Genomic DNA, 13,736 nt, shown 5'->3' on the forward strand with positions numbered 1-13,736 from the left:
TTGATGTAAGAACTTAAGTGATTTCGGTTTTTATCAAGAAATCCATGGAAAAATGGCTAAATATCAGCTCTTAAATTAGACTCTTATGAGCTATTTTTGTTTTTATCATTATATTTATCCAAACAAATGTAGATTTAGTTGTGCGAAAGCAATAAACTGAACAGGAAATTGAAGAAAACAAGGGTGGTCTAAAAATTTTTCCATGACTGTGTATTTACTAGAGTGGCTAACCAATACACAGTGTCACCAAGCTAGGAAATTTGTTATTATGCTACGTTCAAGTCCAGTGTTGTGTAGCGGTCCAAGTGTGGATTTTATGAAGAGGGAGATGACTGAAGGTGGACCACTCCCCACCGCAGATGTCCTCACTCAGATAAGATTCTTTCCTTTGACTTCAATAAACATCTGCAGCAGCACAAAAGACAAGTGTTTCTTTAAACTAAGAGTGATGTGCACATTCATGCACAGCAGTGGTACCTTCTTTTACACAGAAACTAAACATAAATTATGCTGTCTGTACTCCTCTACACATCCAACAGGTCAACTGTTCTACGCAGATTTCAGGTTTTTTCAGTGGGGTTATTTGTATTAAAGCTGCTATATGTATGAATCCTGAGTGCTATAAAAGCTGCCAATACACACAAAATGACATTACAGTGTTTCCACTGTGCTTTGGCTTTGGAGTTGCCAAGGTGGACTTTTTAGCAGCTCAAACAAACTTGGTTCTCCCCCAGTGTCTGTCTGAAGATTATGATCTTGGTGACTCCTAATGTCTGGTAATACTCTGTCTTCCAGGAAGTCCAGACACAAAAAAAATAACAATAGGTTCCAGGAAGTCTTAAACAAAACAAACAAACTATACAATAACTCATACAGAGCTCGTCAGAGTGGAATAATTGCAACTGGAGCACCTGTTCAGTATCGAAGATGCTTCATCAAAGCCACTGATCAATTCCAAACAACAGCGCTGTGAGGAGGGTACATGCATGAACTACTGATCAAAAGTTTGGGGTTACCCAGACAATTTCATGTTTTCCATGAAAACTCGCACTTTTATTCATGTGCTAACATAATTGCAGAAGGGTTTTCTAATCATCAATTAGCCTTTCAACACCATTTGCTAACACAATGTTCCATTAGAATTCAGTAGAAATGGTTGCTGGAAATGGGCCTCTGTACTATGTAGTTACAGTATTCCTTTAAGAATCAGTCATTTCCAGAATTCTAGAATAGTCATTTACCACATAAACAATATCTAGACTGTATTTCTGATTCAATTAATGTTATCTTCATTGAAAAACTGCTTTTCTTTCAAAAATAGGGACATTTCTCAGTGAAGCCCAACTTTGAAATGGTGGTGTGCGTTTGGAAATAAAACCAACATAAGGCCTAAAAAAACCATGACGAGCCTTAAAAGGCACAACCCTGTATTCTCTACAGCCTAAAGACAATAAGGAGCTCTCCTTCAAGGAAATAAATATGAGAAATATAATAGAACAGGTGACTTCCAACAAATACGAATGGGTACATTTGTTTGGCCAGAACAAGGATGTGACTGCAACATAATCCTATAATCTTTTGTAATGCTGTGTGTCATTTCACATAACACTCAGAGACGTTCCTTTTCTTATCTTAGGTGTTTTTTGTAATGTGAGTTGGCATGTTGAGAAATCTTTTACTTTGTCATTTTCAGCATTGTTGCAACTTGATAATCAAGCAGTCTAGTTGTTTGGTCACATTTTTCACAGCTGAATGGCAGCCAGTTGCATAAGGTAAAACTGTTGTTCGTTCTCCATCCATCAGTATAAATAGCAGTGTATCTGTCTCAGCAACAATCCGTTCCACTGTTCACCGTTCAGACTGGATCTACGGAAACCATGCTCAGCTTCACACTCAGCACCACACTGCGTGAGTACACAACTGCCTGACAGCTAGAAAAACAATGATGAGGGTTTATAGGCAATGTGTAAGTACTGGAGTTAGACTTCATAAGTGCTTAAAATTCAAGTTATTATTTTCCTAAAAGCAAGGCCATATACCCTTTATACCCGTTTTCTTTCTATTTTTTTTTTTAATTCATTCAATTGATTTGACTGTGATGTTTGTTTTCCAGTGCTTGCAGCTTGTTTGCTCAGGACATCAGGTAATGTCTGGGATAGAATGAGAAAGCTGTTATTTTCTACATGCAGTAAGAACAGGTCTCAACTAACACTTAAATTTGCTTTTTTTTTTTTTAGTTGTTTCCACAGAGAAGGCTGTGACCTGTGATGCTAACACAGGTCGTCGCAACTTTGGCCGTGACAATGTCCAACGCCTTGGCTGTGGTAGGACTTAAATATGTACTTCTGGTTTCACAGCAATAACATATTCAGGTTTGAAGGTTTTAATAAATTCACTCAGCCTGTCAAGGCATCAAAACATTTTGGATCTCAAATATTAACAATTTAGTCTTTTAAACACTAGTGGATGTTGTGATGAATTGAATGATAATTATAAATGTTAAATATTAAGATTTTTACATTTTAACTGTATGGGCTGTGAGGCTACAGGGATGGCAGTAGCAAGCACTGTCAAAGCTTTTATTTCACATCTTAGTTTATAAAACATACAAAACACAATGAAAAGCTGATATTCAGAATATTTTTTAAAAGCAAAAAGGCCGACAGTTTCACCTGAGCATGCTAAATTTGTGGGCTCAAGGATGACAATATTGAGGATTACTCTAAAACAAATAAATTGTCACAAAGTGTCACTTTTCCTCATTCTCTTTCTCTGGGTGTGTTACAGATCACGGAGTGATCCGTGTGCAGGGAGCCCTGTACGGACGTGCAGATCGTGAGACCTGCAGTGAGGGAAGGCTTGCAAGACAGGTTGCCAATACACGGTGCTCTCAAAGGGGCACTCTGGATGCTGTCAAGAGGAGGTACACATTCTATTTACAGTAATTAAAGTAAAACATGTTGCTGGAATTGAGTCTTCTAGTTTAAGTGTCGATGAAAAATGCATCAGCTTAAAAATAGCACTTTTATGAGCTATTCAGAAAAGTAACTGCACCCCTACTTAACTCACCAGCAATGCAGCAAAAAAGATTAAGTTTGAAACAATAAAACTCTTTACACAACTAAATGAAGTTGATTATCATCATCTCAGTTAATCTCTCCTCTCACCATTCTCTGTGTTACCGCATTCCCTAAGTTTTTTATTGTATTACAAAATGTCTGCAGTCTAATCTTGTCATGCATTTTACAACTCAAGTTCATATTTAGGTAACTTTTCATCATTTATCAGTAGCAGTTAAAGTGTGTTATAAACACATTAATGAAGGCCTAAAAGCTCTAGCTATGCTAATTGTTTTTGCTTGCATAGTAAAGGCTCTTACTGTCATTCCTACAGATGTGATGGCAAGAAGGTGTGTGAGTTCAACAGTGATGCAGTTCGTAGGTCTGATCCCTGCTTAGGCACCTACAAATATCTGGAGACCAACTACACCTGCTTCCCAGCAAGTCAGTCACATGTCTGCACAAAACCAGTAGTTAGAAAAATCTGCAATTAAGCCTGACTGTGAGATGTCTAATGGGATTTGTGCCTTTTTGACAGTTCGCGTCATTGCATGTGAGGACTCTGTGGCACATTTGTTTTGTGGTAAGATGAAATATTTGCCTTTTTTTGGCTTACGATGGATCAACCTGACAAAATTAAGTGTAATAACATTTTCAGTCTGGCTTCTCCAGATCATAACTACTGTTGATTCTTCTCTACAATGCCATTTTCCTCCTCTTGTCAGCTAAGGGGCAGGTTATATTTGTCTATGGAGCTGACTATGGACGCAGTGACCAGACCACCTGCTCCTACAGACGGCCTGCCTCTCAGGTTCAAAATGTGTCCTGTACAAGCTTCACTAGCAAAACTGTAGTTGAGGAGCGGTAAGTGAGGGGCGCTTTCCACTTCAGACTAGTAGATAAGTGGAGTGGAATCTTTGCAAGGTTCCCTCAGTGAAGCAGGAATAAATTCAAAGAAATAGATCACAAAGGTTGAATTATTTTTACATACTGAAAGAACATCTAAGGCCAAATTCAAATCAAATATTATGTACAAGTTTTTAAAAATACTAAATACAGTCCATTTTAAATAAAATATTTATGAAACTCCAAAGCACACTGAAGCCATTATTGACTCGTATCACTTTGTATCTGCAGCTGTAATGGGAAAAACAACTGTACCATCAGCGCTACCAACTCAGTGCTTAGAGACACCTGTGTTGGCACATACAAGTACCTGGAGGTGGCATACATTTGTGAATGTAAGTATCTTAAAGGCCTGTTTGGAAGTCCACTCTGACAAAGCTAATCTGTAATTCGGGCACGCAAAGATTTGTGTGAAGTGTAGAGAAATGGTAGACGACGCAGACAAAATACACTGCCTGTCCAAAAAAAAAAAAAGCTGCACAATGTAATATTTCAATGGATCGCCTTTAGCTGTGAGAATGACACACGTTCACCGTGGCATCGTTTCGATAAGCTTCTGCAATGTCTGCATTTATTTCTGTCCAGAGTTGCATTAATTTTCTCCCATGATCTTATATTGATGATGGGAGAGTCGGACCGCTGCGCCCATTCTCAAGATTCTCAGTGACTCCAGACTCATCAGACCACATGATCTTTTTTCAGTGCTCCAGTCCAATCTTTATGCTACCTAGCAACTTTAAGCCTTTTTTTCTGATTAACCTTCCTGATCAGTGGTTTTCTTAGAGCTACATAGCTGTTCAGTCCCAATCCCTGGAGTTTTCTTCACACTGTGCGTGTGAAAATGTTCTTACTTTCACTATTGAATGTAGTGGTGAGTTCTACTGTTGACTTTCTATGATCATCTAAGAGTTTGTTCCCATCACGTTTGTTCCTCGAAGATGATGGTTCACAACTATCCTTCAGGTTTTAAAAATGTGTTGGACTGTAGTTTCAGAAATCTCCTTAGTTGTTTTCTTTGCTTGATGCAGGCCAATAATTTGACCTTTCTGACAGATTAACATCCTTTCCATGACCACAGGATATGTCTTCCAACATGGTTAAGAAATGAGAAGCTAATCACTGCATCAGCTGGGGTAAATAAGTTCTTGCAGCTGAAACACATTCATCACTGCAGTAATTATCCAATGGAAGGCTCTTACCGATTTCCTGAGTTAAAACCAAGTGGCGATTTATTTTTTATTTTTTGGACAGACAGTGTATATCTAGATAATGTTATTGGCACATCTCTGCTACAAAATAGATATTGCCTGAACTGACTATTTTCTGTTTTGCAGATCCTCTGGACACTGGAGAGGAATCTTCAGGGGAGTCTTCGCAAACACACGCAGAATGAAACATGTAACAAACATGTACTCAATGACATTTAATATAGCAAATGTGTCACTTTGTAATTTAGTCCATTGGCTAGAAAAGAGTAAATGTCACACAGAATCTTGTTCCAGGTCCACAAGAAAACCAATTTCCTAATATTGAATATTTAGACTCATAAGTTAAGACGTTTTCCTTCTACAGTATAGAAAGAACTTCCATTTGCCCGGAACTGCTCAGACTAAGCAAGACATAAATAGTACTCATATGTTTAGAAAGAATACAAAAATTACCAAATGCAACAAATTTACCAGTTATTCAACAGTTTTGGTGCACCCAGGGGGTTAGCCTGCTACCTATAAAAATCCTCTGCTGCACACAAAGTTGCGCGGCGTCCTTTCAGATTGTTTAAGCTGCTAGTTAAAGTGACTTAAAGAAACCCCTAGACATGCAGATCTTTAACACTGTGTGCTACATGAATTATAATTGAAGGAAATCAGAAGTTTATTAAACGCTGCAATTTTTGCTGTGAGTTGATAAATATCTGAAGAAATTCGGCAGTTCTACAGACAGTGACCAGTCTAAGATAAAGTCAGTGACAGTTAAATTTAATTTACCACCTGATCAGTTGTCTTCAGTTTACAAACGATACAAAATCAGGACATTTGGACAGTATATGATGAGCAGCGTGCTCCCAGGAAATAATTATTAAATATTAGCCTACATGTGAATCAAAAAGCTGTACATAAATCTGAAATGTTAGCATTTCTAACCAGACAATACGTTACCAATGGGAGGAACAGGATGTTGGTTTAAACATGAAAACATCCCTGAAGCTGTCCGAAGCAACAGGATGTAATCAAACTGAGCAATAATGTCCCCAATGTTAGTGTGTTCAAAGGACTTCATGTAGTATGTAAACATCAGAGCTAATCCAAACTACCAAATCACTGACAAGTTGCTGATGTCTTTGGAGAGGTCTGTCTTTGACGGGTAGACGACCTTCAGGTTTCCATCTTGGTCAACTGTTCGCACCTGCTGGACGATCAGCTGGCTGGAGGCCTCACTGCTGACCACAGGTTGCAGTGGACCGTCGCCTTCGCCGTCCGAGTCCACCTCCTCCTGATGCTCTGCAGTGAACTTGTTCAACTCTGCCATTTTCTGAGGAAACAGAAACTGCCTGCTAAATCCCTGTGTGTAATACTGTGTAATACAATGAGACTGGAACATAGACGCTGTGACACCAAACCTACCATAGAAATAAATATAGTTAGTACTCAGCATCAATGATTGTCTCGGTTTATTTGTCTCTGATGCATTCAAAGCACTCTCCCAGTAAGAGGTACAGCTTGAACACTGAGGGTCTAACAAAGGCAGTGATGTTTGCAGACATGGACATCTTTGTATTTTCACCCTCAAAAACATCTGGGCTGGGAAATCATTTTAAGGCGTCACTATCTCCAGTAGCCATGAAAGTGAGTGAGAACACAGACTAAAATATTTACAGCAGATCCAGGTGATTGAACATTGGAACAACCTGCCTGAGGAGGAAAGGCTCCCAGAATCACTGAGGTCCATTTAACTATTTTTTAAAAGAGAAAAAGGGAAACTTACGACAATCAGAGCATCCATAACATCTTTACAGGTCTGCAGGCTGGTTGCACTCGTCACCTCCAAGAACAGCTCTTTGGTTGTTTTCTTAATCTGGACAGAAAAAAGCAGGTAACCATTTCTACTATATCCTCAAATCAGAATCAACTTTATTGGCCAAGTTTGTACACAAACAAGGAATTTGACTCAGGTAAATCTTATCTCTCATTGTACAGTAATCAGGAAAAGACGAAAATAAGAAAAGCACTCAGAGAGCGCAGTACTCCACCAAGGCTGTTCCTTCCCACATGTGGCATTGTCAGAAATGCAGCATTTTTATAAGGAATGCAGCATTTGTTTATTTGTTATTGATGATCGGAAATCACAGCAACACAAAATGTGGCCATTTAATATAGATGTACCCCCCAACTAAATGATGTTGTGCTGAGCACAGGCTGACTAAGTAAAACAACACTTAATCGCTCCTCTCACCATTCTAACAACTAAGTATTAAACATCATTTATCATTAAAGGACACAAAAAATAGTAAGTCACAATAGCACAAAAAATGCTGATATGTATGCCAAATGTTCTGTTATTTCTATACAGCTGTTCCAATGTAGTCTGTCCAAAACAGTATTTAATATGAAATTCTCATTTATGTCATTAAGTCAGTACTAAATTTTGACAACCAGGAACAAAATGGATTTCCACACCTTGGTCTTCTCACTGTTGGTGATTGGTGGGAATGAGATCACATGTCCTTCAGCATCAACAAGGCAGGGATAGAGAGATTTTCCTTGCAAAAGCTGCAGGTATCTGTAGAAAAAAAAGCTAGTTTACTGACTGACAACATGGAACAGTTCTTCTTTAACAAAAGTACTCTAAGAGTATATTTGAAGAATCAACTCTGACTGGACTGTCAACTGTCACACAATATGGGATGAAAATCATTTCATGTTCTGAAACAGAACATGTTTGTTTTAACCCCTTGACTTACAATTACATTTAAAAAAAATGTTTGTGTGTTTTTGCTTTCCAGCTAATGTTAAATAGGTGGAGCTTGTTGATTTGTCTATTACACATAGAACAGATATATAATAACAACAACAGATATATCATAATAAGGTCCTACTCTGACTGGTCCTACGAGAAACCAGTGCTTGTAAAAGGTTCAGAGTTACGTATTGAATATACACAAGCTGGCATTAGGGGGACGGATACACTATGTCGACTGCAGTCTGAATGAAAGTGGTACGTCGTGAATTCGCGACAACTGGTGTCAAGGGGTTACCTAGTGCTGTCAAACGATTAAAAATTTTAATCAGATTAATTACAGGGTTGCTGTGGATTAATTTTGTTTAATTACGATAAATAAATATCTTTCATTTCATTTTTAATCTATATTAACTGCGTTTCATTTTGCATGAGCAAACAGACTCAAGAACACACACACACACACACACACACACACACACACACACACACACACACACACACACACACACACACACACACACACACACACACACACACACACACACACACACACACACACACACACACACACACACACACACACACACACACACACACACACACACACACACACACACACACACACACACCTTGTTAATTTTGGCAGCTCTAGTTGTAACTTTCAATAATAAAAAACGTTTTGCAAGATTGAAACTACGTTTTGAAGTTTTGTATAAGGCTTCGATAGATAAAAAACTTAAATCTTTGCGAACACTGCTATGTACTTGGAAACCTAGCTGTAAAGGAACAGTCAGTCTAAATATTTGAGCTTCGAAATTCAAATCTGAACATTTAAGAACTTTTTCCCCAAGTTGTGTGTCAGGTTTCAGATTGCACTGAAAACAAACTGATACACTGGAAGAAAAGTGACAAATTTGAAAATCTGAAAATGTGTTGGTAAAGTTGTCATTAATGATGATTTTCTGAGGCCGTCATGCCACGGATCATGATTTAAATATTGTCATTCAAACAGTTGATCAATGCTGAGTTAACCTGTTGGTTCTGCCTGTAGACAAAGTGAAAGCTGAATAACCTTATGATTTGTAAAGTGTTGCAGTTAATGTAGTTCGAACTCCTATCATGTATTGGATGGGATTGAAATAATCAGATTAAAGCTGTGGTCTGCCAGACATTATGGTTTTTTTGTACAATAACTGACCCTCCATCCTTCAGTTAACTATTATCTTTCCTAACTTTCCCCCTGCGGTAACAAAGCTCGTTCTGTAAGGAAAAGACTGTGTGGTGCTGACTTGTGGAGCCCAGTGACATTCTGCCTCTTCTTCTGCTTCCTCAGCTCCTCGGCCTCCAGATGAAGGTGTCTTATCAGCTCAACCGCTGTCATCTCCTTGCGACCCAATGGCACAATCTAACAGACGACATGTTCTTGTTTAAACTTTGGACTGTGATTACTTAGTCTACACGATTGCAGCAAAAGAGATATTTTCATTGACTGACTGTAAAAAAATATTTGGTTAAATCCTGAAAATAATTTGTAGTTTGTTCAGCAACAGCCTACCTTCAGCTGGGTGGGTGGTTTGACGTCATACATGAGGGGACCTTTGAGAAGCTGCACATCATGAGTTGCGATGGTTGCAATGGTTCTTTTACCACATAAGTCCTCGTGAAGTTTTGTCTAGAAACACAGATTCATTTCAGCGATCACATTGCATATTTGTCACACATCGTTACCATCACTGTGAAGGCGTTGATCTTACCTGAGCCATCAGGAAGCGTTTCAGGGCATTCCCAGGCTTTAGGTTCATCCCGCTCACTATGCAGCACACCAAGTATGGTCGGACATCCTTCACCTCTGAGCTCACTGTGACTGTCAGTGCTGTGGGAGCATCTGAAACGTGGAGAACCCTCACTACCATCTTGTTCACTTCTTCTACCTCATCTGGTTCCTCTGCCACCTTCTCCTTCTTCTTCCTCTGTTGCTGCCTTTTCTTCTTGTCTGCGCTGCGTCCTCCGTCAGCATCACCTCCATCCTCTCCCTGTCTCACTCTTCCTTTTCCTCTGAGGTAGTCCAGGATGGACTTGGTCTGGCAGCCGTTGACCATCTTCTCCAGGCGCTTGTCGTTCAACTTGTTGCCTTTGAAATTGATCTCTTTTAGCTTAGGGCAGTCGCTCAGGTCGGAGGGGATCTCACTCAGCTTATTGTTGGAGAGATCAAGCACCTGGCAAGAGGAAAACAAAAGCGAGTGCAGAAGTTGAGTTTGACACTGTGGAATGCAAAGAAATGACATAACAGCATCCAAATCACCACAAAAAGAATATATTTGAAACAGATACACCTGAAAAATATACAAAACACCACACATAAAAATAAAAACTAAGGTTTCCCATTGGAGATCTGGGAAATCCTTGGATTTACCTGGTTTAGTGCACTTTGTTAGGGTCTTAATTCATTTCAAAATTTTGTTGGGTTAGTTAGTTCACGTTATTCTATTTTACCTGGAGGTAAAATAGAATGTATGGGTTGAATATTAGGGTATGAAGTGGAGCCACTTCATACCCTAATCTAATATTCTGTGTTGTTTGTTTATCCATGCTGCTGTAACAACTGAATTTGCCTCCCAGGATTATTAAATCCATAATACTACCATAAAGTCTTAGTTGTATTATTTAGATTAGTTATGTTACAGTCCATATTTAAAAATACTTCAGGATTATTAAATCCATAATACTACCATAAAGTCTTAGTTGTATTATTTAGATTAGTTATGTTACAGTCCATATTTAAAAATACTTCAGGATTATTAAATCCATAATACTACCATAAAGTCTTAGTTGTATTATTTAGATTAGTTATGTTACAGTCCATATTTAAAAATACTTCAGGATTATTAAATCCATAATACTACCATAAAGTCTTAGTTGTATTATTTAGATTAGTTATGTTACAGTCCATATTTAAAAATACTTCAGGATTATTAAATCCATAATACTACCATAAAGTCTTAGTTCCATTATTTAGATTAGTTAGGTTACAGTCCATATTTAAAAATACTTCAGGGTTTATCTTTAGTATACATTATAGTTGGGTAAATGTGTATTTTAACATTTCTTTTAGAGTTTTAATACATAATATTTGAATTACTCTGGTAAAAATGTGACTTGACAGATATTCTTGTTCTGTGTAGGTTTGCTCCAAACGAGATTCAAAATTCTGACAATCTAACACTGCATTACATCCTAGCAAACAATACATTTGACTGGTCATAATATAAGAAATGCACCTAAAATACTGACAGCTCCTCTTAAATTCGGCCTATGTTGGAGACCCTAGAAGAGCTCATCTTCAACGTCTGGTAGCTACATTATACAATAACCTCGTGTGGTTCTTGTGTTTGGGCAGGCAGAGAACGTGAGAATGAGGCTGGACTCGCCTTCAGAGCAGGCAGCTGGTGAATGTCTCCACTCAGCTCCTCGATGCAGTTGTCGGAAGCCACCAGAGAACTGAGCAGGTCCAGGCGCTCCGAGTACAGGTCAGCTGGGAATCGGCGGATGTGGTTCTTGGAGATGTTGATGGTGGAGAGCTTGGTGCACTGACTCAGTCCCTCCGGCAGGACCTCCAGCTTGTTACAGCTCACATTCAGAGTGTTGAGTTCCCTTAACTGAGTGACTCCCTCCGGTAAAACCGTGATGTTGTTTACTGAAACGTCCAGGACCTTCAGGGACTTGAGACTGCCGATGGTATCCGGGACGGAGACGAGCTTGTTCCTGCACAGGATGAGGCTCTGCAGGTTGGTCAGATGCCGGATGTCCTCGTGGATCTCAGTTAAACTGGGGCACTGGCTAACTTCTAGATAATTGAGCAGAGTTAAGGAGTAGATATTAGAAGGAAGGCCCCGGCCAGAGGAGACTTTCTTATCAACAGCAGGGCCCTGGAGAACCATCTCACGCCTCTTCTCCGTCGCTGCTTTCTCTATTTCTGGCCATTCCTCCATGACATCCATGCTGCTGAATGGTCGGCAGATGTTGTAAAGTTCGTGATGGCAATAAATTACACGACTTCCTTTCCATTTTTCAAAATAAGTGAATATTCTTCTGCAATTTCTGTCCTCTTTTTAAAAAGTACATAAATAAACAGATATAAATGAAATAAATCATCTCAACATAAAAAATGCCTTTTTGCAAATCGTAACTAGTTTTCTTTTTACGATGTTTGACAATTAAATTACAGAATTGTTTTACTTTATTTAAATCAGCAAAAGAAATTATTGTTTTACTGATAAATATCATTATTTGTCGAAAAATATGCATATTAAGGATTAAAAATTACAGAAAATAACTAAAACTTCAAATCAGTAAGAATTGACATGTTTTTTTAAAAGTCTGTATTTTATAAAAAGTAATTCATTCTTTTACAATGTGTTGCCATAAGATTGAACCATTTTACTGTATTTTTAACAGGTAAAAATGTAATTAATTTTAGATATCTGCCATGATTTTCACAGTTTTTGAACATTACAATACTGTGCTTTTTTCTTATGCCTTTGTTCTGGAGAGCAGATTTTGCTTGTTGTGGTATTGTGGCAGTTTTACTTACCCGGAAGAAAAGCAGACTGCGGAAGAAGTTGAGAAAAGACTTCTTTAAACGTTTGTGTGCGTTAATTGATGCGAGCACCATATTAAAATATACGTACAAATACATTCAACCAAATACGTGTTTCAGCGCAATGCTGATTTAAACGAAACAGCTTCAAAAACTACAAGTAAAACTACATGGACCACAATCCATTGAGGCCGACTACGATTTTACATCTGCGCATGTCTGCGATGGTTGTTGTCAACGGTGGTTATGGAGATGAGATGGGACTACGAGCTGTCAACACTACGGTAATTTTTGTGGTAAGATATCTTTAAAATATACTCAGAAAGGCGCATATTTACTCTAACATGTACCATGTCAAAATATAGGACATAAAGAATGACAATTGTCCGACATTTGTCGGATTTTCGCCAGTCAGAATCCTTCTAGAAAACAGGTAGTGAAGACTACGCGAGGTTAGCTATGTTGGCTGATAGAGTAGTCAACGGTTTGCTAATGCTCCCCACCCGGCTTCAACATGTTCGAGTTAGCAAGAAGGGCTTCTCTGTTCTGCTCAGAAAGCTTGTGTAGTTGTTTAGTTGTATGGAGAACCACATGCGAAACTACATGTAGTACAGTGGCAGTTTAATATTTCCCATGTGCAGCCTACACTTCTGTTGAACGATGGAAGTTAACCCCTCAGCAGATCTTTAAGCCTCTTGCAATCAGCACACTTACAGCCTCTGACATACGTATGTACATTCAGTACACAGAAAATACACTCGTTTGCCTTGATGGTGTTCTTTTTTATTGAAATTTTTTTCTATTTAATTGTTAATTTAAATTAGTTATTGCTGTGTATTTGCTAACTAGTTCTATAAAGATTATTTGGTCCAAATAGGTGTAGCGACATTACATCATTTTAACTTCATTTGTAAATATTCATTATTCCTTTTTGTTGTTAGCAGTTTATATGGACAAAGCACTGTAAGAAAATATTCTCAAAAGCAACTGGATAAAATGTTCATTATGTCGTAATATAAACTTGAATTTCATTAGTAATGTCCAGAGGTGATATTCAGATCACAACACATTTGGGATTTCACACACAGCCCAGAAATCTTTAGATTTTACTCAATAACTGCACCTTTTTCAATGTATTTTCAGATAAAATTAACATTAAATGTGAGACTTTCTTTCTGTGTATAGCCCGTGTTCCACATTAATATCATATGAGTGCA

At 38.3% G+C, this 13,736-nt stretch overlaps 3 protein-coding genes across 5 annotated transcripts in view; 2 read left to right on the forward strand and 1 right to left on the reverse strand.

Annotated features, from left to right (window-relative positions):
• On the forward strand, positions 1-5,421 carry LOC110955514 (L-rhamnose-binding lectin SML-like). The gene is made up of 9 exons (XM_051949432.1): positions 1-1,908; positions 2,114-2,143; positions 2,238-2,324; positions 2,788-2,923; positions 3,394-3,503; positions 3,598-3,642; positions 3,785-3,923; positions 4,197-4,300; positions 5,300-5,421. The coding sequence occupies exons 1-9, from the start codon at positions 1,878-1,880 to the stop codon at positions 5,356-5,358; spliced, it is 741 nt and encodes a 246-aa protein (XP_051805392.1). The 5' UTR covers positions 1-1,877; the 3' UTR covers positions 5,359-5,421.
• Positions 5,422-5,920: 499 nt separating this feature from the next.
• Positions 5,921-11,957, reverse strand: lrrc47 (leucine rich repeat containing 47). Its single transcript, XM_022200534.2, has 7 exons — positions 11,351-11,957; positions 9,677-10,138; positions 9,478-9,594; positions 9,212-9,327; positions 7,640-7,742; positions 6,948-7,037; positions 5,921-6,494 (listed from the first exon to the last, which is right to left on the reverse strand). Exons 1-7 carry the CDS (start codon positions 11,918-11,920, stop codon positions 6,273-6,275), a joined length of 1,680 nt encoding a protein of 559 aa, XP_022056226.2. The 5' UTR covers positions 11,921-11,957; the 3' UTR covers positions 5,921-6,272.
• Positions 11,958-12,694: 737 nt separating this feature from the next.
• The window catches only part of cep104 (centrosomal protein 104), a 46,201-nt gene continuing 45,159 nt past the window's right edge, over positions 12,695-13,736 (forward strand). For 2 of the 3 annotated variants that reach the window (XM_022200536.2, XM_022200537.2), the window contains exon 1: positions 12,695-12,815. The gene's annotated coding sequence lies outside the window, so the exon portion shown is untranslated. The remainder of the gene's footprint in view (positions 12,816-13,736) is intronic. The other variant, XM_051949355.1, reaches the window with a different exon arrangement.

Source organism: Acanthochromis polyacanthus, chromosome 6, assembly GCF_021347895.1.
Source record: "Acanthochromis polyacanthus isolate Apoly-LR-REF ecotype Palm Island chromosome 6, KAUST_Apoly_ChrSc, whole genome shotgun sequence".
NCBI lineage: Eukaryota > Metazoa > Chordata > Actinopteri > Pomacentridae > Acanthochromis > Acanthochromis polyacanthus.